This window comes from Bombus affinis, chromosome 8 (assembly GCF_024516045.1).
Source record: "Bombus affinis isolate iyBomAffi1 chromosome 8, iyBomAffi1.2, whole genome shotgun sequence".
Classification (NCBI taxonomy): Eukaryota; Metazoa; Arthropoda; class Insecta; order Hymenoptera; family Apidae; genus Bombus; species Bombus affinis.
In genome coordinates, this window is record NC_066351.1 from 12,581,400 (window position 1) to 12,604,525 (window position 23,126).

General features: G+C 34.1%; 6 protein-coding genes across 28 annotated transcripts in view; 3 read left to right on the top strand and 3 right to left on the bottom strand.

The window, feature by feature from the left end:
* The window catches only part of LOC126919211 (mucin-5AC-like), a 44,990-nt gene extending 38,072 nt beyond the window's left edge, over positions 1-6,918 (top strand). For all 23 annotated transcript variants that reach the window (XM_050728065.1, XM_050728062.1, XM_050728061.1 and 20 more), the window contains one exon: positions 75-6,918. In XM_050728065.1, coding sequence (XP_050584022.1) covers positions 75-497 — 423 coding nt within the window. In that variant the 3' untranslated portion in view covers positions 498-6,918. The remainder of the gene's footprint in view (positions 1-74) is intronic.
* The window catches only part of LOC126919206 (integrin alpha-PS5-like), a 132,058-nt gene that overhangs the window by 80,079 nt on the left and 28,853 nt on the right, over positions 1-23,126 (bottom strand). The window lies entirely within an intron of this gene.
* Positions 7,074-8,345, bottom strand: LOC126919290 (diphthamide biosynthesis protein 3). Its single transcript, XM_050728276.1, has one exon. It carries the CDS (start codon positions 8,224-8,226, stop codon positions 7,975-7,977), a length of 252 nt encoding a protein of 83 aa, XP_050584233.1. The 5' UTR covers positions 8,227-8,345; the 3' UTR covers positions 7,074-7,974.
* Positions 8,988-12,611, top strand: LOC126919247 (potential E3 ubiquitin-protein ligase ariadne-2). Its single transcript, XM_050728183.1, has 8 exons — positions 8,988-9,167; positions 9,714-10,236; positions 10,302-10,533; positions 10,606-10,723; positions 10,799-11,023; positions 11,097-11,309; positions 11,399-11,548; positions 11,910-12,611. Exons 2-8 carry the CDS (start codon positions 9,714-9,716, stop codon positions 11,916-11,918), a joined length of 1,470 nt encoding a protein of 489 aa, XP_050584140.1. The 5' UTR covers positions 8,988-9,167; the 3' UTR covers positions 11,919-12,611.
* LOC126919208 (synaptojanin-1) lies at positions 12,977-19,657 on the top strand. The gene is made up of 7 exons (XM_050728041.1): positions 12,977-13,866; positions 14,020-14,374; positions 14,460-14,624; positions 14,824-15,878; positions 15,955-16,526; positions 16,604-16,778; positions 16,856-19,657. Exons 1-7 carry the CDS (start codon positions 13,740-13,742, stop codon positions 17,854-17,856), a joined length of 3,450 nt encoding a protein of 1,149 aa, XP_050583998.1. The 5' UTR covers positions 12,977-13,739; the 3' UTR covers positions 17,857-19,657.
* On the bottom strand, positions 19,735-22,707 carry LOC126919262 (guanine nucleotide-binding protein G(i) subunit alpha). The gene is made up of 4 exons (XM_050728224.1): positions 22,207-22,707; positions 21,463-21,647; positions 21,086-21,372; positions 19,735-21,012 (listed from the first exon to the last, which is right to left on the bottom strand). Exons 1-4 carry the CDS (start codon positions 22,325-22,327, stop codon positions 20,535-20,537), a joined length of 1,071 nt encoding a protein of 356 aa, XP_050584181.1. The 5' UTR covers positions 22,328-22,707; the 3' UTR covers positions 19,735-20,534.

The window sequence follows — 23,126 nt, forward strand, 5'->3', positions numbered from 1 at the left end:
AGTTTCTTTATTTCTATCTCGATCCGAAACTGAAGGAATTTCTAGGGAAAATAAGAATCGTATACTCGTTGTAGGAAACAGACGGTACCGAAGATGAACCCAAGGAACAACAGAGACCGGAGCCATCGATAAAACCTGTGTCTGGGACGAGTTTAAGATGCCTAGAGGATCCGAGTTTCGAATACGATAGAAAGAAAGAAGCTGGTCAACCTGCGACGACAACAACGATGACGACACCGTTATCGTCTACCGTTCCTCAGCAAGGTTATCGTATCCTAGAAGCTGAATCGCCCCAGGGTGGTACCACCGAGGGCGGTGGTGGCGGTGGAAGTAGCATGGGTGGGTTAGGAAGTAGTAGCGGTGGTGGTTATCACGTACTGGAAGCACCAACGGTGGTTCCAGGCTCCGCACAACGTTCTGCAGCGAGCGAGGTGCTGGAAAAGGCGCGAAATCGCTTCGATAAATTCTGGGGAAAGGGCAGCAGCTCGGAAAATTAGAGCGTTCGAAGGAAGCTGATAAATAAACGTAGTAGTTAACGTCCTCGAAAGCGGGGGAGCAAGCAGAAACGAAGGAAAACGAAGGTAGAGAATGAAAACGAAGAGTAAGAGATGAAATAATTCGACGAGGTTCCTGTGAAAGCTCCTTTCGTGGTTCGTCTGCTCGTTCCTGTTGTTTTTCAGCGGGAAGGAGATATTTCGTAGGTTCCTTTCCGTCTTACTCATCACGTGTTGAACGTTCTTCGTTCGTCCTGAAAAGCCTCGAGAGATCTAGATGCTTTCTTTATGTTCGACGTCTCCGGAACGAGAAGAAGAGTCGTGATGATTAGAGAGGATTTTTTTTAGGAGAGAAACAGGCTTAGAGGCGAGTACTTGAATGCGATCGATAAAGTACCTCGAAGGAGAAACGTCTCGTAGCGAAGAAGAATTGACGAACACCTGCTCCGTAAGACGATCGAGAACGAAGACGGTGCGTGCAGGCAACGCGTCAGTCTCGTTGAAACTCGAGGAATAGTTGGGAGACACGCGTTCGATGAATATACATGTACACATCTACACGATACACGCGCGTACACGGGCAAAGATTTGTTAAGTTACAGCGATCATAGTCATTCAAGCGAAAATCGATCTTGACTTTGAGACGATCGAAGAATCGAAAGAACGAATTTCCAATCTACACACAGATCACGCGAATACTCGGTTACCCATAGATACACCAAAATGTCACATGATACTACACGAAACGACACATAGAAAGACACGCAGTTAGACGAACACACGCGAGTCAGTAAGTTTCTAGGATATTTCAAGTGATCTCGAGAGATCTGCCGTAGTTAAGCCCGAATTCTTTTTCCATTGATAAAAAAAACAAGAGAACGAAGAATAAAAGTGAAAATAAGATAATATCGTGGCGAATCGAATCGCGAGGAAATAAAATACGGCTTGTCGCTATAAATAAGAAAGGAAGGATATAATAGCCTTCGGCCGCTTCGTGCGTTTTATATAAGTCTATATACAGAAAACAATTACGTACGTATACACGAATATGAATGTATACAGTTAATGGGTATCGCACTCGCGGATCATACGATCACGGTACCGACAAAATTCCTCGGATCTTTCCCGTCGATCGTTCGACCTTTCATCTCCTCAATCACTGGCTCTATATGTATTTAGAAAGAAAGATTTTTAGCAAGAAAATTAATCGTCCGATAGATCCGTTGAATTATCGATGGCACCGTGGAAAGGTTAGTTTCTTTTAAACACGAAATAATTTTCTTCGAGCGTTTGCCGATCCAGGAAACGGAAACTCGTTCCATTTCCGCGTGGAATTCTCGATCGTTCTAAAAGAAATTTACAGAATCAAGCATTATTGCTGCACAATGTTAACATTCCTCGACTTTGCAAGTTCATACAAATTTATAAAAATTATCCGTTCTCTTCTTGTTTCTGTCACGTTTTTTAGTTGAAGGAAGATCATTAGCCTCTTTCTCTCTCTCTTTCTCTCTCTTTCTATATACATATATACGCTAATGTTTCCGCGAATTTGCCGAGAAAATTTCTTGAAGGACGATCGAGCATCGTACGACGAAGAACTTCCCGGAAGCCTGACAAATAGAAACTACCACCAGCAAGCGAAACGAATTACTGTAGTGAGGCGTAGTGTTTTTTTCACACATGACAGGAATTCTCGAGGTTCACGATTTAGATATCGAAGGAACAACCGAGGACAACAAAGAAAGTCGAGTAGGAGAATTCGTGCTTGCGAATTAATCGAAATCGTCGGGAACCGACGAGAATCGAGGTGAAACGAAGGGCCAATTCCTTCGAATCTCGCGCAAAAATCACGCTTTCACGCGTCGCTTCGATTTACGATTTTGAAACTTGGTGCTAGTCAAAAATGCATCGAAATTACGGAGCTACGAAATCGTTACGGAACAAGTTGTTAAACCGAAGGAGAAACGGGACGAAGGAAGAAGCGGTGAACGCTATTCTCCCGTTGCACGCTGCATTCCGTCTGATTTCTTATATGACAAATTCATTCGTACGTTTCTCTTTCGAACTAGTCGAAGGCGAAGAAGGAAAGAGGAGAGAAATTTGACAAGCTCGGGGCTCGATAACGAGGGTCATGCTCCTGTCTTGAGGGAAGAAAGCGAGCAGCCGCAAGAAGCAACAAATACGAGCAACAATATCATTCGAGAAAGTAACAGTTGACGGTGAAACCGAACGGATGGCGCCGAAACGAGAACTGTCAGGATAAGGCATATTTCGTGATTACGGGGAGAGATAGGAGCCCCTTGTTCTCACTTCGAGGACGATGGAAGGAGAGGAAAGAGAAATGCGGAGAAGAAAGAAAAAAAAATGAAAGGAATCAAACGATGGAGCTTTTTCTCTCTTTCACGCGCATTTGGTACACCGGTACACCACACTCCATCCAGATCCACGTCCAAGAGTCAACCAACCGTAGTGAAGCAGTATAATGATAATGATTAATATGATAAACGATACTCTAATAATAAAGAAAAACTACTAAGGCAAAAAAATGAACAAAAAAAAAATGAAAAAAAAAAGACGTATGGTAAAAAGTTTACTGAATGAACGACTGACGAGGGATTCGACGAAAGCGTAAAAAAGATCATGATAACGACGAAAGATCGTGGCTAACATTTTTGGGAATGGTTGACCCAACGATAACCAATCAATGATGATCGTTTTAGTTCTTTTCCTTTTCCTTTTCCTTTTTGTTCGTTTCGGTGAAATTATTAGTAGCTTTCTACGAAACGAAAGGAAGAAAATGATCCAAGTAATTCTATAAAGAATCAATCTAACGTCTTCGAAAGTTTCTCATTTGACAGATCATTCGTGTTCGAAATTGTTTACTTTCGCGATATTTTTTAACGATCTGATCCAATCCCATCGTTTTTCTCACAGAAAATACCAAAGTGATCATGATTATTCACGATAGCAAAAATATTGAAATTCATCGTTGATTAAGCTGTCGTTCCAAACAGTATGAGACTATCGGTACGATATTACCGGAAACACGGTTTTCTTCTTTCTTTTCTACGAGAGTTACGATCCCGTCTACCCCTTTTTTCCCTCGATTAATCCCTTTCCTTTCCTTCGGTTACGTTTAAAAATTAGCAACCTTTACGTCTGCTTACACCGATCTGTCTGGTTCACGACAGAGACGAACACGGTTGGATGGAATGCGTGTAAAATGATACAGGAAATACGTGGCTTTGATCAGAGATTTATTATTTATTCTTGAAACCTTCGATGCAGTGGCGGATTATTAAACAAATTCTATAATCTATATTCCGGGTCGAATTTCTTATCTTCTAAATCGTAAGGACAATTGTTCCATTATTTTTTCAAATATCCATGTTCGATGTACGTGTGACTTTTAGTATTAAATCCGTCTCAGCTTCGACGTTCAATTTAGCGACTCTTGTACAGAATACGATGAACGACAGCAGATTTCGTTTAACGAACTTGTGTCAAGTGTCGGAAGCTGTTTTAAACGCGCTCGCCATTTCGGTGAACACGATCTATTGTGATAAGCGCTCAATTATTCCATTCCGCGCGCAATAGCCTTGCAACTGGAGTTACTATTTAATTAGAACGAGCAGAAACTGAAATAACGCTGTTACGACAGTTCGTCGAATGTTTCTAAGAGATTCACTCGGAACAGTGGCGTTGTACAAACTATTATTATTACTGCGCTGTTACTACGATGATTATTCTAATTGCGTAATTGCGATGATTGTGATAATGTATATTTACTTGTTGCCACTTGTTAGAAGTGTGCGTTAGAAGGTTTTTGAAAGCGCCACCGATTCGACGAATTTCATGTTGTTTCCATTTCTTTTTCGTTTTTGTTGCTAAATCGAAAAGCAAAGAAGAAGGGAGCGCAAGAGGAGAAAGAGAAAGGCATTGAACAGTTTGGTGTAAGCGCATAAAAACGGAGACGGAAACGTTGATCGACAAGGCTCGTAGCCGCTTTAAACATGTCGAAGAAGCACCTCGCAGAAGCTTACACTGCCCATCCGAATTTAGAAGCTGATTTGTCCTGTGATTTCCAGAACGTCACCCACCATCTTGTAGGGCTATTATATATATAAACTGCTATATTTTACTGGAAGAAAAGTCGCGAGACACGCGTGCGGCATGACACGGAGGAAACGCAATTTCATAAACCAAACCTATCAGACCTATCAACTGGCCGCCGTGTATTCAAAAATTGTTCCTGTTTCCGAACGAGGTGAAAACTTAACGAACACCGTGGAGAAATCAAGCAATTCAAACCTTTATACATTTGTTTTTGTCGTGTATGTCGATGGATAATCAATGGACATCGAGCTTGAACCGTTTGTAAGATTTTTCGCAAGACTACAACAACGCCCTTCTGTTAGGCGAAATTCACTATATGTATAAAACTTTCTTTCATTTCTATATGATTACGCGTGTCTAAACATAAAGGAATTATGTCTAGGAAGAGGCTTGGAAGTTCGAGGATCGAATGTTTACGATAATCTCTTCCTTCTAGTCGATCGAACGATTTGTTGTTTCGCGTAAACGTTTTCTCCTCCTAAACTGTCGAATCAACGCTTCGCTTCTCGTCGTTCCAAGCCTTTCTTCTCGCGTACACGCGTGGACAGATTTCAGATTCTATCACTGTCGAAAACAAGTTGCAAAACCATCGACGAACGGGCCTTAAGAGAAACGGCAAATCCTGTGAACGTGCTGGCCACGTTCTGGACACGTGCATTTTTTCTGTGTCCAACGATTCAAGATCGAAGAGAAAAGCCGATAGCACGCGGAGTAAAAGTATAGTCTCCTAACACGTTAGGAGACAGATCTTTACGATGCAAGAAAAATTGGCTAGGTAGAAACTCTGATGATAGATACTACTATCATGGAAATCATTTTCTTTCAAAACAAGTAGGAAGAAATTACAAAATAATATGATACGTGAGTGATTACCGTTTGGGGTTTCGCCTGTATTCTCGCCTCAGTTTTTATGCCTACTTATACATACTTAGATAGGTTGTGCGAAACACATATAAATACGTCTATATACATTATATAGTATATTATTAAAAAACAATGCGGGTGGAAAGAAGATGACGTTAGAACAACGATGGTATTTAAACGAAAAAGGCTGAGGGGATGAAGCAAAGCAAAGAGGCTGTTTTGTCAGAATAAGAGAATCATGTGTAACTGATCGACTATTATCGCAGAAATAACGACGACGAGTATGCTTTACAACGAATAGAATGAATGATTATCCGGTACTGATTGGGTCGATTCTTGATTTTCTTAAAACGTTAATAATCTCGAATCAGGAACCGTACGATTTCTTCTAGTACTTTTCTTTTTCTTTTCCTTTTTTTTCTTTTTCTTTTTAGGAAGAACATAAATCATTGATCGGTTTATTTGGAACAAAGGAATGCGACACGACAAGATTTCTCGTATTTTACAAAACAGAAGGACAGACGGTAGTAAGGGAAATCGAACGAATACTGCAAAGTTGAACGATCGTGATCGACGATGCCAGAAAAGTATGCGGATGACGTGTTTCTTCGTTTATATTTTGTCATACGAAAATCTATGTACGCGTTTCTTCGATCAAGTACATAATCACTCGTTATGTCGATGAAATATCGGATCTGAATCGTTTGCTATAATGTAACATCTGGTTATTTCATCAACACCCTACAAGTATACGAAAGACGTTGCAAAATATTTCAAGATAAAAATTTAAAGAAATTTCAAATCATACGCGAAATTTTTAACTTCGACTTACTGCCAAGTCATGGTATCTAGATATACAAACGCAATTTCCACGATCCTGTCGCGTTACCGCAAACGATTCGATCGCTATACATCCGATCCCGATACCGAAATTTAGGCAACGATATCCCAATATCTCCTATTTCAATATCGCACGTAATTTAATAAATAACAAAAACGTGATAACGAGCGGCTGGAAATTTCAGGAGACCGACTTCTTTCTTCGCGATCACTGACCGTCTTCTTTTTTTCTCATATTCCCTTCCCACGCTCAATGTGCACATTCCGGGACCGACGATGATCTATGTAAAAATTTGTTGTTTGCGAACGAAAGCAAAAGAGAGGAAATGAGAATGATTACTTAACGTGGGTTGTTACAAAAGAACAACTATCACGGCGAGCGTAAATGTTAAGCATTACGTAACACTACGGTACTTTTGCGCATCCCCTTCTCGTCCAAAATTGCGTTTTTACTCTCCGATTGCATCGTAGAGAAGGATCATTTATTACAATAATTGCAGATTATTATGGCTATATATATATTATATATATATATATAAATATATATATTATATATTAGAAATTGAAATACTCGTAATAAAGAACACGCCGACGCTTCCTCTGACCCTGGACTCTTTTAATTGTGTTTCGGAAAATTAATTTCCTTTTTTTTAGTACACTGCCGTCTACCACACCACCACCCTTCGATACTAATTTCCTTAAAAAACATAATTACCGAGGAATATGAAATAATACGCGCGAGCGCATAAGACTTTGCCGTTATTTAAGTATCCTAAAATAATTTATTATCAATATACACAATTCGGTAAAAAATACACATATACATTGCCATACAGTGCTCAATTAGCAGCTTATAAATATCCAGTCCAATAATGGAAAACAGAGAGAAATTTTCAATTCTTATAAAAACTATCTTAATAAATAGGTCCATCATCTAAATTATCGTTTTCATCGTGGTAACCTTCTCCATCATCAGAATAATTATACAATTATTCATGTTATTGATTCCCTTGTTCGTTTCCTTGTCCAGTTCTTTTCCTCCGTCATCCTTCTCCTTTCATTTTCCTTTTCCTTCTTAGGCTTCTTCAGACCTTTATGATTTTACACCTGAGATTTCAATTCTATCAACATTCTCTCACAGCTACTTTTATTCCTGATCTTGGTACTTATTTGAATACTTCTTTGTATCTCTTTTATTTATGAAAAACAACACATTGTTAACCTTTTCATTCCATCAGATAATTCACTTTTGGATTAATATCAAAGGGCAAATGTTTTTACTTCAAAAGAGGATATTTGTCTTTAAGGGTGGAAGTTGTCAGACTGGTGGTGACAATACCTCTACTTTAGCAGAGTTTAATTGTTTTATGCTGATTGATGTGGAAAATTTCTTCTTCCTTTGTTATTATCCATTATAATTGTATTATACATGTTCTATTTTCTAACAATAATATTCAATATAATAGAGAATTAAGGACAATTTGAAAATTTGTTTCAAATCTACTGGTAATTATATACAAATATATTGTATATAAATAATAATATTAATTATATATATATATATACTTTGGCCATTGTTCGTGTGTCCAACTTTGTTCAGCTTGAACGTGTGTATGAAAAATGCAGAGTATCAGTACCTTAGAAAGTCGTCCAATATAACTCAAACCTTTTCGATTATAAGCTGTTTTTCCTCATCCTTAACAAGTTCTTGTTTAACTGCAAATGTCTCCTTATCGTAAATTACTTTAATAACCAAAGAGCACGAAGGACATGTGGCTTCTTCCACACCAGCAGCTAATTCTGCTTTAGAGATTTGAAACTGATCCCCACAAGGGCATGGGTAGTAATATACTTCTTCGTCCTCGTCATACTCAAAATCTTCAATTTCTACTTCATCGTGATATACAGACATAATTTCAATAATCCGTAATAATTGGATTCTTTAAATAAGCTTAGAGGTTAGAAACACACACTTGACCACTGATCATAACGAGACCACGAATACGACACATGATGGCATACGAAAGTATGTACATGTATACTTAGGTACCCAACTATAAGAATCATATAGATAGCTAACTCTATGAAATAAAAAGTCTACATAATTCTATTCTTCCTTTCTTTCTACCTCCCTTTTCTCTTTTTTTGAAATAGAATTAACTTTATAAAAGTATTTATTTCGACTTCCATATAATTTGAAAACACAACATGTTAAAATATAGAGTAGCATTTCTTATCTTATATACGAATTTTTATACAATATATTTAATATTAAAGTTTCTAATATTCTTATGTAATTCATACAAATATAAAATCATATTTAAAAAATAGGAACAAGATGTATATATACTTATGTATATACATATATAATGATCATAAGAGAATATAATGTTAATATAATATATAAATAGATCATTCAAAAGAATATATACTAAATGTTATCTAGAATTTCCACAGTACGATGAGGAAGTATACTCATTGCTTTAAGAATGAATCTCAAAATGATTAACATTCATAAATAAAATTTTGAGATACATTTATATTATATATACTTAAAAATAAATTATTCACATTTTTTACAATATTGCATGAATTAACATATATGCATTTTGTTAAACTCAGCTGTTTTGTATCAGGTGATTTTGACATTCTTATCTTCTTTCAGATTAAATGAAATCATCTGTTACAACATCGTTCACATCATACGCCTGACATGGAAGAACGTACACATAACTCATGCGCCAGTGTAACTATTGACATAAACGGCTACAATAAAGCCTTTTAATAACTTTTTCATTTAACTAACAAAGTAAACGCATCAATGCATTTTTCTTGATACATAAGAATATAAAGGTATGTTTTTTGGGCTATGTAAATGGAACAAAATGAACAAACACCTCATTATAATACAATAATCGAGATCCCATCAAAATGTTTACCAAACGTCACAAAAATACATTTTAAATAAGAAATAATCAAACGATGAACCTACTACCATACCTTTAATACCTTCAATTATCATTTCATGTTACATAAATAAATTGACTATTTAAATAATTGCACAATTTGTACAAAATCTGAAAATATGTATTGTAAAACTCTAGTGTTTCTGTATAGTTAGTGAAAACCTTTTGTGTTGAAATTTGTATCTTTTGTTGCCTTTATTAATAAAGCAGTAATTTAATTACTTCTTTGTTACGTTCTCACTGTTTATTCATATATTAACACACTTAATATTTTAATGTTTATAAATAAATGCTAAAAATTATAAGGTTAGGAGAAGAATAATATACGTATTGTATGTGCATAAATTATAGATTAACTGCAAGCCTTGTAAAATATGCAATTTAAAATATTTCTTTATAATAGAATAATATAGTCATATAATATTTATGACAGATGACAACTGAAGAACATGACACTGAAATGGATTGCTCCGACTCAGATTGCGGAGATCCAGGTTATGAAGATTATTATAATGTACACCCATGGGATGGTGAAGGTGACAATGATATAGATAATGATCAAAGCCGAAGAGATCCTGAATATGCTGTATATGATTGTTTAAGAATTGAAGAAGTGGAAAGACTTTTAAATGAAGATGTAGAGTTGTTAAGTAATAGTCTCCATATAACACCATCCTTAGCCAAAGTTTTATTACACGCACACAATTGGGCATTACAAGACATCATCGCAAAGTATCGTACCAATGCTTCCAGTTTATTAATTAATTCAAAAATAAGATCATTACCTCCATTGGATTCACTATCAGCACTAAAAGGTCAAAGGGGTGGATTATGTTCTGTTTGTGTTACAATATATCCAGCTGAGAAATTTTCTACTCTAACATGTGGACATTCATTTTGTAAAGACTGTTGGTGCATGCATTTTGAAGTACAAATAACCCAAGGTATTTCTACAGGTAAGTTCATTGAAATAGATCAGATTATCCATTGAATCAAGCTCAGCTAAATTAATTTAAACTAGGAATAAGTTGCATGGCACAGGATTGTAATGTCTTAGCTCCAGAAGACTTTGTTTTATCTCTACTTACTAAGCCTAACATGAGAGAAAGATATCAACAGTTTGCTTTTTGTGATTATGTAAAATCCCATCCACAATTAAGGTTTTGTCCCGGACCCAATTGTCAAATGATTATGCGTTCGAAAGAGCAAAGAGCAAAAAGAGTGATGTGTTCATCATGTAGAACTGTATTTTGGTATGCAACCAAAATTTTTTAATATTTATATCACTCTAGTATAGTATTAATCAAAGGGTGTAATTATTGCAGCTTCCGATGTGGTATTGATTACCACGCACCCACTGACTGTAATACTATGAAAAAATGGCTAACAAAATGTGCAGATGATTCAGAAACAGCTAATTATATTAGTGCCCACACCAAAGATGTTAGTATTTAAGTCGCATATTTCTGTGTATAATATTATATGTAGTTTTATAACAAATATCTTTTAATTTTTTAGTGTCCAAAATGCCATATTTGCATAGAAAAAAATGGTGGTTGTAATCATATGCAATGTTATAATTGTAAGTATGATTTTTGTTGGATGTGCCTTGGAGATTGGAAAGCACACGGAAGCGAATATTATGTATGTTCAAGATATAAAGAGAATCCTAACATTGCTCATGAGAGTGTTCTTGCACAAGCAAGAGAAGCTCTAAAAAAATATCTTCATTACTACGAAAGAGTAAATTATTTTCTTCAAGAATTAAATTTATATTTAATTGGCATGTTATCAATATTTTTAAACATGCTTTCAGTGGGAAAATCACAGTAAGTCGTTAAAATTGGAAGAACAAACTTTAGAAGCTATAAAGATGCAAATAAACAAGAAAGTAATGAACTCTAGTGGAACGTGGATCGATTGGCAACATTTATTTGCAGCTGCGTCACTTTTAACGCGTTGCCGCTATACTTTACAATATACTTATCCTTATGCTTATTATATGGAACCTGGACCGCGAAAAGAATTAGTAAATATCTATCTAAAATTTTAAGATACTAAGTAATTTTATAGATAGAAAACTAAATGTGTAATAAAATGTATAATAAATATTTAAAGTTTGAATACCAACAAGCGCAATTGGAAGCGGAAATAGAAGATCTTTCTTGGAAAATAGAACATGCAGAAACAACAAATCGTGGAGATTTGGAAAATCAAATGGATATTGCTGAAAAACGTCGAGTCACTTTACTGAAGGATTTTCTTGAGGTATAAATACCAAGTGATCATAAATATTTTGTTACATCGTTGCAGTCTCTTTCACAATCATGCCAAACTTACGAAACAGCTATAGTTTAGTTCTTGAAGTATTATATTCCAACAGCTATTACTTACACATTAGTTAATCATTCGTCATTAAAGAAAAAGTTTGGAATAGTGTGTAGAATCGTTTCAATTGACAATGTTTTAGAAAATAGCTTTAGATTTAAATATTTTTTGTCGATTAAACGATTTTTAAATTATTTTTATCAGACAATTTTTACATTTTTATTAAAAGTGGTGTCTGTAGAAAAGAAAATTGAACCTGTTTGTTATTTATGTAATCCTATATAAATAAGGAATTTTATAGATATCTTAATCAAAGACGGCAAGGAGATTAGAGAAGGAAAGAGAAAGCATCAATGAAGAATGGCATGTAGGAAAGTATTAATTTTTATTGACTGATTGTTAAAATTTGATATATAATGTATAATTTCCTAGTCTAAGAGTATTTCCATGAATATTGTTTAATTGCATTTTCCGAAATTCATATTTAGATAATTATTTTTATTGATGCTTATCACACAGTTGAACAAAAGATATTATAAGAATTATTGATTTTATGGATTATGATATGTATTTTTTATCACATGAGTTTAAATATGAATTTCGCTCGTGCTGATTCGATGGATCTTCTAATTTTTCCTTTAAAGCATTACTACTACTAAGAAACATTCTAGTATCAACGCTAAAGCAAAAAAAAAATGTGGAAGAAAATAACCTAACAATCTAATTAGGTGCCAATAAATGGTACCTTTAACATGTAAATATTGTGGTAATGTAAAAGAACGTGACATTTTCTATAATTAGACTTGAGGTGCATGCAACGATCAAAGACATCCATTAAAAACTGTAATTGAACTTTTTTTCAATTATTTATACGCGATACATTAGAATAGATACGATCGATCTTTTAATAAAGACTCCCGTTTAAACTTAACGACCATTGTGGAAAATAAATGTAATAATTAATATGTCACTAAAAGAAATAAACTTTACCGCAACAATTGTATCTTTTTGAAAATATCTTTTATAAAATCATGATTCATCGAACTGTTATGTTTCGGTAACTAATATATTGTACTAGAAGATATCAAACAAGTTATTTTGAATGATTTTAAAAAACATCGATTGCTTTTACTATAGGAAATGTTTGTTTTCTAATATTTATAACAAATTGAATTAATCATTCTTATATATTATTTATTATTTGCTACGACTTGAAAATACAACTTGAAAATCAACAATATTATCATATTAAACATCTAGTTTTTAAAATTTCAATATGGTTCACAATATCTTTCCGTTAACTTTAACGGGTAGAAACCGTAGAAGAAATTTTTATATTTTTATTTCACAGTCAACAGTATACGTTTAAAATATGATAAAGCTTCTGTATAATGGTTATTTCTATGATACATATTAAATTTAAAAGATCTTTACCTTCAATCCAAAACTCCTTTTGACGAGATCTGGAACATTATTCTTTCTGATACTCAAAATTAGTTGCACAAAAAGATTAGGAGGTTGCCTTAAAAACTAAAACATTCGAAATTCGTCAAAATGACACCTTTTAAAATTAAAATTGATAAGTTACATTAAAAATTCACGTTTGATAAATTCTGTATATAAGCTTTCACTGTGTGCACAAAATTTTGTATTCTTGCTTGAATTTTTCACACTAGCATTCACATATTACTTTATTTACATTAAAAAGTCATGAAAAGAGTACGGTTTTTTTTATTACAAAAATTCTACGTAACTGATGAAGCAACTTTTAACTGACCGATGTTTGTGGCGCGAGATTGTTGCATATTTGATTTTTCAAAATTTCAAAATGGCGCGTTCGATTGATTGTTACGGTTAGACAAGCAGACTGTAGACTCCGTGAAATCGCGATGTATATATTGCGAAAATATCGAAGTATCGACGGATTAGCGAAAAGAGCGCTACTCTCCACCGTTAACTAGTAGGGAAAAGTGTATTACTGTCAGTAGCGAAGAAAGAAGATCAGTCGGTAGAAAAAAAGAAAACATAGTAAGAGTAGGGTGATCACACTCCTCCGTATGACAGACGGGGCTGTCATATTCTACCAAAGCGTACATTTATCCCCGAAACTTTCAAAGACATTAGTACAACAATGGCGATGGGCAAAGGGTTTCGCGTCTACGAAAAGTTAAAACCACCTAGTCCTCATTCACTTATATTGGAACAACGAAATCGAAAGGAAACTGTTCTTTTCGAATCACAGGCAGTCGCTGTTCTTTGTAAGTACTTTATCGTAATTAATATTTTTCTGCGAATATCCTTTAATTTTAATCTTCCAATTTTTTTTTTTTTCTTTAAAATTATCATTTAGAAAATATAATAAGTGGTATCTATCAAATAAATCCTTTAACTTTTTAAATATTACTTTACAGCTGCTGAAGAAACAGACACTTTGAAAGGGAAATACACAAAATTATTAGATGCATATGGATGCTTAGGCGTATTGCAGTTAAATGCAGGTGAAAATACTTTATTATACCTTGTTCTTGTGACTGGCTGTTTTTCAGTTGGCAAAATAGGAGAGTCTGAAGTATTTAGAATTACACAGACTCATTTTGTACCACTTCATTATACACAAAGTAACGAGGATCGTGTATCTGAAGTTAGAAAAGTTCTCAACTCTGGTACATTTTATTTTTCTTGGTCTGCTAATCAAGAGCCTCTTGATATTACCCTTAGTGCACAGAGAAGATGCAAATCTACAACAACTGACAATAGATTCTTTTGGTCAGTATATAATATATATTATATGTATTGTATGTATCAAAAATCTCAATGTTCCTTTTTTTCCATGTACAAATACAACAAATAGGAATCGAATGTTACATATACATTTATTAAGATATGGTGTGGATACATCCCATTGGTTACTTAAAGCAATGTGTGGTAGTGTAGAAATTCGAACTGTATATGTTGGTCATAGACAAGCTCGTGCTGTCCTCATGTCTAGATTAAGTTGTGAACGGGCAGGCACAAGGTATTCTTAATTCATTCTTAAATAAATACAAATAATCCATAAACTAATTATTTTACGACACCGAAACAATAGTGTCATTCATATCAATTCTTATCATGTAATATAATACAATCATACTTGATAATACTATATTAATCATTTAAAACCAAGCCTGCATTTTACATTAGCAATATTCTATAGATTTATGTTCATTATTTAGGTTTAATGTCAGAGGAACTAATGATGATGGTCATGTAGCAAATTTTGTAGAAACAGAGCAAGTAATATATTTAGATAATGAAGTAACCTCTTATGTGCAAACCAGGGGATCAGTTCCTTTATTCTGGGAACAGCCTGGTATACAGGTTGGTTCTCACAAAGTGAAAATTTCTCGTGGTTCTGAAGCTTCTGCACCAGCCTTTAATAGACATTTGAATATGATTAAACAAAGGTATGGCCAACAAGTAATTATCAATCTTCTTGGATCTAGTCTAATTGGGAGTAAAGAAGGAGAAGCAATGTTAAGTCAATTATTCCAAACTCATCATAATATGTCAGAACATACTGATGTACCTCATATTCTATTTGATTACCACCAAGAATGCAGAGGTGGAAATATGAAAAACCTTTCAAAGTTGAAAACAAAAGTAGATAAATATTTAGAATCATTTTCCTTGTTTTATGCGGCTGGTAATACTGTCATTCTTGAACAAACTGGGACTATTAGAACAAATTGTCTCGATTGTTTAGATAGAACAAATTGTGTACAAACATTTTTTGCACTGGAGATACTTAGCAAACAACTTGGATTATTAAAGTTACTTGAAAAACAGCAGATGGTTTCAAGATTTGAAGAAGTATTTAGACAAATGTGGATCAACAATGGTAATGAAGTAAGTAAAATATATGCTGGTACTGGGGCAATTCAAGGAAGTTCAAAATTAATGGATGGTGCAAGATCTGCAGCTAGAACAATACAAAATAATTTATTAGACTCCAGTAAACAAGAAGCTATTGACATTTTGTTATTGGGATCAACTTTAAATACTGAATTAGCAGATAGAGCTCGATTACTTTTACCTTCTAATATGCTACACGCTCCACCCAGCGTTCTCAGAGAAATGTGTAAAAGATATAATGAGTATGTAGCTACAATAAATCTCAGAATAAGTGTTGGTACCTACAACGTTAATGGAGGGAAACACTTCCGAAGTGTCGTGTACAAAGATGTGTCTCTTTCTGATTGGTTACTAGATGCTCCACGAAAATCATCATGTAAGTTCTAAATCTAAATATATTTTCTATTATTAATAAAATAAATTTTTACGAATTAATTATATCTTTTTTACAGCTCTAGTATCAGTTGAATATGACAATATTCCTGTAGATATATTTGCGATAGGATTCGAAGAAATCGTTGACTTGAATGCTAGCAACATAATGGCTGCTAGTACTGATAATGCAAAAGCTTGGGCAGAGGAATTGCAAAAAGTACTTTCTCGGGATACTGAATATGTTTTGGTCACATATCAACAATTAGTCGGTGTTTGTCTTTATTTATTCATACGACCTGAGCATGCACCTTATTTAAGAGATGTAGCTGTAGATTGTGTAAAAACCGGTTTGGGAGGTGCAACAGGAAATAAAGGAGCTGCTGCTATTAGATGCGTATTGTATTCCACGTCCTTTTGTTTTGTTTGTGCACATTTTGCTGCTGGTCAATCTCAAGTGAATGAACGCAATGCAGATTATGCGGAAATTACGCGAAAAATTACCTTCCCTATGGGAAGAACATTGAATACTCACGATTACGTATTTTGGTGTGGAGATTTCAATTACAGGGTTGATATGGATAAGGATGAGATGAAAGAAATGATCAAAAGAAACGAATTTGATCAAATATTACAATATGATCAGTTGAAGGTAAAGACAATAAATTTGTAAAGTAAATACTTTATACAAACATGTTTGATAATTTCCTTAACATATTTTGAATCTAGGTTCAACAGGAGCAAGGAAATGTTTTCAAAAATTTTTTGGAAGGTCCTATTAACTTTGCTCCAACATACAAGTATGATCTTTTTTCTGGTGACTATGATACTAGTGAAAAATGTCGACAACCTGCTTGGACGGATAGAGTATTGTGGAAACGTCGAAAACAAGTACCTGATATCGGTTAGTTCCATACAATTATGATTCTTGTTGGCATTCTTGTCACTTTCATTAATTACATTGTCGCTCATTTGTTTTAGATTCCCCTACAGATTGGAATCCAGGAAAATTAATTCATTATGGCAGAGCAGAATTGAAACAAAGTGATCATCGGCCGGTTATTGCCATTATAGATATAGATATTCATTGCGTTGAATCTGAAAAGCGTGAACGAGTATTCAAAGAAGTGATTCAAGATTTGGGTCCACCTGATGGCACTATAGTAGTTAAAGCAGTTGAAGAATCGGATGATATGGACAGTGTGTTTGATGAAAATTTCATGATGGCTCTATTGCAAGATTTCTCTCATATTGGTGAAGTAATCCTTGTCAGATTCGTCGGTGAAACAATCTGGGTAACATTTAGAGATGGACAATGTGCTTTGTCAGCAGCAAGAAAAGGTATGACTCAAGTATGTGGTCAAGCCTTGAAATTATCATTGAAATCTCCAAACTGGGTACAACTAATTGAAAAAGAAATAGAACTTTGCAGTAATACTACAGTTGCACAGTTTGTTTCAAATTCTCCAATGAGGAGCCCTATCCATAGATTAGAACAATTAGACATAGGGGAACGATCATCCCCTAGTAGAAGTAGTCCAAATGGAATAATTCCTCCTCCCAGACCAGCTCCGCCAGGGCGTCCAACTCAACCACCAAAAAGTCCAGTACAAGATCGAAAACAAGGACCACGAGCTGGTGTATTTAGCGTGTTGCCCAATCAATATCCAGCACCTTTAGCTAGAGAAAGAGAATTTGACCAAAGCGAAAGGTTATCTCCGGAATCTGCAATTTATGAAGAAATAATGGATGGATCACCTAACTACCCCATACCAAACCGTCCACCACCTCCATTACCTCGTACGGATCCTTTGCAAGAACCTAGTAGGCCACCCAATTCTAAACCACCTCCACTACCTCAAAGACAAGCTCCTCCTCCTCCTCAACATCCACCACCTAGTTTACCCGCGTCGAATGCTCCACCACCAATTCCGGCAAGAACATCAGGTGGACCACCCATTCCAGCTAGAAATCCACATTAAACAGTGGTCTATATAATTTCGGAATTGACTCGTTATGTGTCATTGTGTAGCTAATTATTTATAAATATAGATAGAGATTAAAAACAGAATAGATTGCTTCTATGTAATGCACAGCTGTGTAGGATACTATAAATCTCAAGTCTATTCTGGTTAGTCAAATTCAGTTTTCAGACACTGTAAGAATTTATGCTTCCTGTCGTGCATTTTCTTATTACACTTTACATATAAACGAATCTGTTAAATACCTCAAAGATTTGATTATACATATAGGAGGGTGTCCCAGTTTTTTCTGTAAAACTTTACCAGCATATTCTATAAGTAAAAATAAGAAAAAGATATACAAATATATGCTCCTAAATCTTTTATTAAAACAAGCTATAACACAAATACGAAATGGTAATAGACTGCTATCTTGTTCGATATCACATAGGAATAGATTTTCGGTTCACAATACAATTCCATTTCGAAATGTCGTCCGTTATTATGAATACAGGATTGGTATCTTCAGAAAGTAGAATCTATTGCATTACTCATTTCTTGTTCATATTTCTTAATTGCAACAAATAAATCGTGAATCCTTTGCATTAACCCCTGACACCTATTAATTTGTATTTAATAAACTTTTTCTATCAGAGTTCTCTACAAGTAAAAATCCATTGGCGTGATATCTGGCGATCTTGGGATTGATCCTTCTCGACCTATCCATTGTTGAGGGTAATGATCATTTAATGATTGTTGTATTGGTTGACCAAATTAATGATCTTAGGAAGTAAATATTAGAGTTTGTGTAAACATATGAAATAGATATCAGCAATGTTCTTATCATTTCATTTATTTATTATAATTAATTAATTAAATTAATCTTGCTTATAGCATATGTTGGTAAATTTTTGCGGAAAAAAGCTGAATCACCCTGTATATCATAGAACATATACAGAGTTTAAAAATGTATCCAGTTTAAATACTTCTTAATGATCGTTAAAACAAATAAACTAATAATTATGTTAATGAAATTTGTGCTGTTGAAAATGTTATATTAATATAATCTTCTGATAAAAAATTTATTGTGGCTAAATATAAAGAAAAAGAACTAATACTATTATAAAATACACAAGCCACAAACGTTATATTTTCATGATATATTAATTTTACAATCAATGTTAAAATGATTTATTAACTATGTTACACCTTACTGTATTTTATTACAAATAGATGGTAAACATGATTTTTAAAAATTGAAAGAGAGGTAATTTATGTTTACTGCTAGTTATAATGGTAAAAATAAAAGACTCAAAGAACAGTATTCATACAAAATATTTTCCATAAGTACATATATATTGTATGTATAAATCAAAGTTTTAAACACTGTCAGAAAAACAAAATATTACTATATTTATTTTGTAGCTTCACATGTATTGTATTATTGTACATGTACATATAATATAGAGATCGATACGAATTACAACTATAATGAGATTCTGTGTTTATACAACGAAGGAAATATTCTTAATTATTCTGGAAGATTTGGAATAATAAGTACTTAATGTGCGAGTATTATCATTTCTGTAATGAGCCTTTTCTAAACGGAAAATTTCGTGAAAACGTTACAAATCTAAAATGACACATGATTTACAAATCTAAAACAATATTAAAAATACATGAACTTAAACATTTTTATAAATTGAATCGTGTATCTATTTGATGGAAATGTAAATAGAGATGACTTTAGTGAAAAAAGAGAAAAACACTTGTAATTGACATATGTTTCCTACATACACCAAATACATTATGTATTTTGTTACTTTCTAAAATTCACTAATCTGTTACCATCACTCTGTATTTCAGAACGCCAAGCATAGGATTTCAAAAAAATATCACTTTTTTAAAAAAGTTTTTTATTTATTTCATCAATATAATAAGACTGTTTTCTAAATCTGTAACTAATTCTAACATTGTCATTTGTTTGGCAAATAGAGCAATAATGACAACCCTTTAAACATTATTTAATGATACGTATAAAAAGGTCCTTGTTTTTTTACAAAATTTTTTATCAAATTTAGCTTGTATAAATATATACTGTCAACACGATGAACTGTGTCTGTCATTGCAATATAGACAAATTATTATAAGAGGAATGAATAGCTTCGAGCACTGTTATGGAAATACATTTCCATTCAGTATAAACATATTATTTTTAATGAATAAATTATATACAAAATGGTATTACTAAATTAATAGCTAACTAGTTCTGGTTAATATACTAAACACAGTTAGCAGAGAGACCAGATATTTGTTTCTTTGGAAACATTATCTGCTCTCTTATTAAGATTACAATTTAAATTTTCAAATATTTCAATTTTACATTAGTCATTTAAAATAAAGTAATAAGTTAAAAGTAACCAATTACAACGAAATGTCATGATATTTTGCGTGAGAAAGATATAGATAAGGATCTAACAAATTATTTCATAGTACTATATAAAAATATTGTAAAAACCAACAGGAGATGACAAAATGAAGACATTGCATTATTGGTATACATGGTGGTATACCCAAATTATATTTCTGTTCCTAACAATTTGTTCTCAGTCTCATGTGTATCCTTTGTGCACTCACGTAAGTTTATACATCCATAGATGTCAATTTACTCATTTTGATTTAATAAGGTATTGGTATATTTAACTTAATAAACCACAATTACTCAAATTGTTTTTGATTATAACATCGGTTACAGCATCAAACACAAACTGTATATTAGATGTGTCAGTAGCACATGTAAAATGCGTGTAAATTTGTTTCTGATCTTTTCTTTTATTCAAATTTTCGAATTTCATTTGAATGTAAGAAGCACATTCTTCATATGTATTGGCACCCTTATACTCTGGGAAACAAATAGTCAATGGGCTCCTAGTGATCTTTTCCTCAAAAAGATCTTTTTTGTTTAGGAATAAAATGATTGATGTTTCAACAAACCACTTACTATTACAGATAGAATCAAACAATTTCATCGACTCTATCATTCTATTCATTTCTTCATCCTCTGCAAGAACCAAGTCGTATCCACTTAATGCAACACAAAATATGATTGCAGTAACTCCTTCAAAACAGTGTATCCATTTCTTTCTTTCTGATCTTTGACCACCCACATCAAACATTCTGATAGAGCAAAAAATTTCTTAGTAATGTTTCATAATACAAAATTAATAAAAACATCTTGAAATAAACTTACTTAAAATGTAAGCCTTTGAAAGAAAAGTGTGTTTCTACTATTCCTGTTGTTTTCACACGTGTTCTAAGAACATCTTGCTGAGTAGGAATATAATTAGGTTGTGCTATACGATCTAAAGCATTAAGGTAATATGCCGCAGAATCATTGAGCTGATATTCCCTACTACGTGTGAAACAAAGTTGTACTCCAGCGTCCTGCCATAATCGTTTCATTAATAGTGCCAGTTCCCCAGTTAGCTCACCCTCCTCTGCTGCAGAAGCTAGGGTAAAGAATTGACGTGCTATATCCTACAACATGATTAGATTTTTCTATTACTGATAAAACATGTATGATGTAATAGTATATGAAACATTTTTATTTAAAATTAATGTATTTACCGCTTTATTAGGGTCTGCAAAGTCAATTCTAAGTTGACCCATGGCTCTAATTATTGTCATAAGACTTTGAACTGTATTACTACAAACTACAGGTTTATATTGTTCACATTCTTCATTACTATAGCCAGTTTCATGGATAATTTTCATTTGTTTTACTATAGTAGATTTTCCAGATTCTCCAGCTCCTTAAAATGAATACATTCGTATGTTTAATAAATATGTATGTCATGTGCATGTCAAAGCGTTTGATCTTCAAATTTTTCCCTTTAAAACGATGATGAAGATACCGATATTCATGAATGGAAATTATATCTGACTGCAATTGTCGGTAATCGAGTAAGTGTTCAATACGATATATAATGATTCATTCTAAACGATGATTCAAAGATTTCAGAAAAGCGCCCGCGCTACAGTTGCACGATTGCGCAAATCCGATAATTGATCGGAATGTGAATGACGTGAAAATATTATTTGGATTAAAAACCAAACTCGATCGAAATATTACCTTAAAGAATTGGTGGAAAAATGAGCGGAAAAAAACGTTTTGTCAGTAGTAGTACAGTGCATTTACGATTTACTTTTACGACGAATTATCAAAACGTCGAGGAATACGTCGTCTTCTAAGAAGAGGATATTTTCAAAACAATATCATGAACAAAGTGAAGAAAGAAATGAAAGAATAACGATGGAACGATTCTTGCAAGGAGAAAGTACATAAACGAAAAGAAAAGGAGTAGAAATTACCAAGCAAGAGGAGCTTGACCTCACTGGCGGCCCGTTCCCCATCGGCTCTGAGATCCTTGTCGATCTTCTTAGACCTTTCCGCAGCTTCTTTCTCGCCGATGGTGCTCACCGCACAACCCATTCTCGCCGGTCGTTCTTTCTATTCGGTGAAGAAAGAACGAGCACCATGCACGGTGCTCTTCGGAATAATCGGTTATTCGCCGCGCTCCCGTGTATGACACTTGTTGCACGGACGTGTGGGAACCGCCCGCACGCGGTTGTGCTCGCATACACACACTGATCGGATGTACAGCCTTGTACACTTGCTTATACGTCCCTCGTCAATGTAGCTATTATCGTTCAATACGTGCATACGTGCAATCTATTTCTCGTGATCACTCGCTGCTCCCCGTGATCCCGTCAAAAACGATGACAATGGACCAAAACTGCACGAACCTGCGATACCGGCACGATCACTTTACGTACAGTTGGTGTACCCTCCTTCCTTGCTCTACAGGACACAGTCAGGATTTGTCGAGATCTCTCGATCACGATCAACGGCCAATCCATGTTAAGATCGCGAGTCCTTTCTAGCCAATGGAAACACTACAGAGATTGTATTTGTTCGAATTCCAGGCGCCATCTGTGTCTACGAAATCCAGAATCGAAGATCGGTCCGACAGCGGGAGGATCATCTCATAACTTAATTCATTCGATGATTATGTTCTGAATCATTTGGGCCCGCGGGCCCCAATCGAATATATACACGGATTCGTATATTAATGTAAAACAATATAAGTTTCGGTATGTTTATTGATCGAAATTAATTAAGAATTATATCTTATCTTGATAAATATTTATACCAATATGCTATCTTAGGAAGCTGTTATATTATATCATAGATTAAAATCGGATGTAATATCATCGGACGTAATAACATT